The sequence below is a fragment of the Etheostoma spectabile genome, chromosome 9 (assembly GCF_008692095.1).
Source record: "Etheostoma spectabile isolate EspeVRDwgs_2016 chromosome 9, UIUC_Espe_1.0, whole genome shotgun sequence".
Lineage (NCBI taxonomy): Eukaryota > Metazoa > Chordata > Actinopteri > Perciformes > Percidae > Etheostoma > Etheostoma spectabile.
In genome coordinates, this window is record NC_045741.1 from 30,809,839 (window position 1) to 30,814,283 (window position 4,445).

The 4,445-nt window shown below is 41.1% G+C and overlaps 1 protein-coding gene across 1 annotated transcript in view; it reads left to right on the forward strand.

Moving 5' to 3' along the window:
* LOC116695487 (cadherin-2) overlaps nucleotides 1-4,445 on the forward strand; it is a 101,935-nt gene that overhangs the window by 94,806 nt on the left and 2,684 nt on the right. Inside the window, exon 15 of the mRNA XM_032525782.1 lies at nucleotides 2,039-2,200. Within this exon, the coding sequence (XP_032381673.1) occupies nucleotides 2,039-2,200 (162 nt within the window). The remainder of the gene's footprint in view (nucleotides 1-2,038; nucleotides 2,201-4,445) is intronic.

The window sequence follows — 4,445 nt, forward strand, 5'->3', positions numbered from 1 at the left end:
CGCTCTTTGCAAATACAATTAATCACGTTCATAATTTCTGCTTTATTAGCTCAAATATTAGGTATAATTCTATAAAAATGATTGTTATTGACCATGGATTCCAAGAAGTAAAGTAAAACTAGTGGTAGTGAAATAAATAAATAAAAAATGAACGCGTTGAAAATGTCAAATGTCAAAAAAGGGTAAAAAAAAAAAAAGGTGTTAATCTTTTTGACCCGGGATGACAACACAAGGGTAAGGGGAATCCTGTCCCACCATGAAATAGTCTGTTCGTCATTGCATTGCTGGTTTTGGTTTGGTTTCTGGTTTTGGTTTTCAGAGACACTAGTGGATTCTTAGTTATGTTTTACAACAATATGCATTTTTAAACATGATTGCATACCGTGTTGTGCTTTGCAACAACTACTGACGTCCCAATAACGCTCCATGAACTATGAGTTGTGTTTGGTTTGAAGAAAAAAGACTAGGAATGGCGATTTATCGCGCCTTTAACCCTTTGTTGAACATAGAGCGCCATCTAGTAGGCTCAGAGAATGAAGAAATGCTTCATGAAGCTTTATTTGGACATCACTAGCAGCAACAGGTCAACTTCTACTGCAATGACGGGTGTGAGTCTTAAGGGGGTTAGTGTGTACTATTTGGTTACCAGGGAACGGCAGTATAGCAAAGACAAAACTTTATGAAAAGACTTGTACTTGTACACACCCACATGGAAATAGGTCCTCTAATGTCTTCACAGTGAGAGAAGTGTGAGGAAGGTTATCTATACGTTCAGTTTAATATTCTCACAATGCTGTCGTCTAGATTAGGTTAGGAATAAAGCTGCATTTAAGGATTTTTGACTGCTAGAGGACAAAAAGTAGACCATAAGACATGTTGATATTTCATATCAGCAGCACATCAGCTTCTCTTTCCTAATACATATTAAATCAGAAATCAGAACAGGATTTATGGCGAAGTAAGTAACACTTAGAGGGCATTTGCCTTGGTGGTTAGTGCATATACAAACATATTGAACATTGATATGAAATTAACAATAAATACAGAAACAAATATGTACAAAAAAGCTGTTAACATAAGAAAAAAGAGGCTGCGGGGTTTAGAGCAGAATGTGCAAAAAAAGAAATATAAATGTCCATTGAGGAGTTTTGATCACTGGTGTTGTCCAGAGAGACATCTGCATGTGTCTCCTATTGGTTTTCAGTTTTGCAACAGACACAGATACGGAAGAGGATCAGGGCCACTGGTGAAAAATGTATGTGAGTTCTGACTTCTTTCTCAGAATTCTGACTTTATTCTGAGAAAAAAAGTCAAAATTCTGACTTATTTCTCAGAATTCTGACTTTATTCTCTGAATTCTGACTTTTTTCTCAGAATTAAAAAAAAGTCAGAATTCTGAGAAAAAAAGTCAGAATTCTGAGAAAAAAAGTCAGAATTCTGAGAAAAAAGTCAGAATTCTGAAAAAAAAGTCAGAATTCTGAAAAAAAAGTCAGAACTCACATCAATTTTTCACCAGCGGCCCTAATCCTCTTCCGTGCACAGAGGACGTTTGAAGTTAGTTACATTTTTATTGAGTCACAATACAGTCAGATTATAACTACAGGCAGCTCAACAACTGCAGCATGTGCTCCCCTTAAAGGCAACGTTAGCAGCTCAGAGTCAGAATGCGTTGCTTAGCTTGGCGCCTGGCTCTTGGTGTGGCATGGCTGAAAATCTGAAATATCTCGAGAACAATTAGACAGATCCCCTTCAGGTTCCGCTTCAGACGTCAGGCGGTGATCCGCTGACTTTTCCTCTAGTGCCACCATATGGTCACTTTGGTTTCTGACTAATTACCTGCAGAACTGATGACATTCCCATCAGCCCCGGGCTGGACTTTGTGTTCACCGCTAGTAAGCTAAAGCTAGTGATGTCCAAAACAAGCTTCAGCATTTCTCTTAAATAGAATGAACTCAACTTGTAATACTGTAATACCAACGTGTTTGTGTGTTTTTGTGTGTGTGTGTGTGTGTGTGTGTGTGTGTGTGTGTGTCTTCAGGACTACGATCTGAGTCAGCTGCAGCAGCCTGACGCCCTGGAGCCAGAGTGCGTCAAAGTGGGGATCAGACGTCTGGATGAGAGGCCCCTCCATCACGAGCACCAGTACCCCCTCCGCTCCGCCGCCCCCCACCCAGGAGACATAGGAGACTTCATCCACGAGGTACAGTACGGCAACACACTCGGGCCTGTCGGGGACGTCTTTGTGTGTAAATGTCCGTGTTGTCGCCAGTCCAAACCAGTTCTTCAATCTGTTCCCCCAGATTACATTCTAGCGTCGGGCACACAGGAAGTGATGAATCACAATTTGAGTCAAATGCAAACTGTCTGTTAGACAGCAGTTGGCAAACGCTGTGTCCGGAAAGAGGATTTTCCAACATTAGATCTTTTGCTTCTCTCATCGCTTTTCCATCCTTTGTTGAAAAGCATCAAAGATGTGTTCAGTTTACCTCATCACCTCGCAGGATTTAGGGATATTAACGTTCAAATGGTCACTAGCCTTAGCTTTTTGTAGCTGCCAGTGTGGGAACTTACCAACCTTTGATTACTCTATAATAAAACAGAATGCAATGCATTTCTGCAGACAGGGAAGTACGTGATGCATGTTAAAAACGCAGATCTCAGTTGAACAGCGGGCTCCCTGGTATGACAGCATAGTATCAGTGGTATGTGATGTGTGGTTGGACTGTTAAACAGATGTGAGGGAGTGAGAGGCAGAGACACACAGAGTACAGTGTCTGTGTGATTCTTAATTAGCTTTGGTAATGGTCAGGATTAGCTGGCCTCATTAGCCTGCCACAGCCTGGCTACCTAATTTGGAGGTAAATCCATTGCGTTGAGTTAATCCCACAGACTGGCTGCAGGGCGTCCACAGCTCCTTAAAGGGCCAGTGCGGGTTTCTTTTTCGTACTGTACACCGTATGACATACTAGGCCCGCACGATTAATCGTTATAAAATCGCGATCTCGATTCACCCTGTTCCCGATTTAATTTTTACGTACGTTTTCATGTAGATTTTGTAGTACTGTCTGGACCTGCTCTTTTGTGAAAAGCGCTGTGAGATAACTGTTGTTGTGATTTGGCGCTATATAAATAAAATTGTATTGAATTTTTAAATAAGTTCGTTTTTTTTTTAATTTAATTTTACGAGCCGACTGCATCACAAACGCTACTACTTTCTTCTGTAAGCTTTAAACATAGACTGTATTAAATAGGTTTTAACCCCCCCCCTCTCTTCATTGAAGCCTCTATGCTTGTGGTGATGCGCTACAGGTGTCCAAAGAAATCTATGTTTGGTACTGCCAATATGTTTTTTCATGGCTCATATGTGCAATAAATATTTCTATTATTAAAAAAAATCATGGCAGGGAATCAATTCTAAGCTAAAAAATTGTGATTCCTATTTTCCCCACGATTCGTGCCGGCGTATTACATCCATATATTTCTATACTTGTTGGGGCACAGGGCATGGCAGGTTTAGTATAAGGTATTTGATCCATTTGAAATATAAAAATATGTATTCCTGGAGCTTGAACCGAAAGCCGGTAAGTAGTTTTCAAGCAGTTATTATGATTTTAGATTTATTGATTGATGTAAATGTGTCAGTGTTTGCAGTCGGCCCATTTTTAACTGTAGTCCTAGCTGCCTGGCATGCATGTCTTTATGGTGGGAAGAACCCAGCGCACCCAGAACATGCAAATTTCACAGCGACCTGGATTTGAACCCAGAAGCTTCTTGCTGTGAGGCAGAAGTGCCAACCACTGAGCTACTGGGCTGTGATTGTAGTATAAGTATTACACGGCAGCACTGCCCCAGTTTCCTACTTAGTTCAGGTTAGGAACCGACTGAATCAAGAAGTAGGGGTGGAAATCACCAGATGTTTCATCTAAAAAGATACATTTCTCTGTTTGTTCATGTCACTTCAATTTTATTGTTGAAAAATGGGATTGTCAAGCAGACAAACTGACCAACACGTATATATCAAAAGATCGACACTTGGCGCCTGTGTATCGATACAGTATTGCCACTGAAAATATTGCTACGCTATGCTGTATTGATTTTTTCCAACCACTATAACAGTGACACATCACTTCTGCCTTTCCCCAGAGAGAGGTGTCACAAGTCAAACATGCAAATATAGGTCGTATCCAGACATTGGAACAAACTTCCTGGAGGACGTTGAGCGTATTCAGGCTGTCCAATGAGGCTTTGTGTCAGTATTTTGTTTTTGATTTTTGAATATTTGTCACTGGGTTTCATCAGTGCTGATACTCTGCGTTTAAGCCCGGCAGAGGGGCGTCCCGGGCGTGATAAGTCATCGTCGTCGATGCGGCCGATGCATGGGGCTCTCTGTGTGATAGCTGCGTCCATATTGGTTGTGTGTGTGTGTGTGTGCGTGTGTGTGTGTG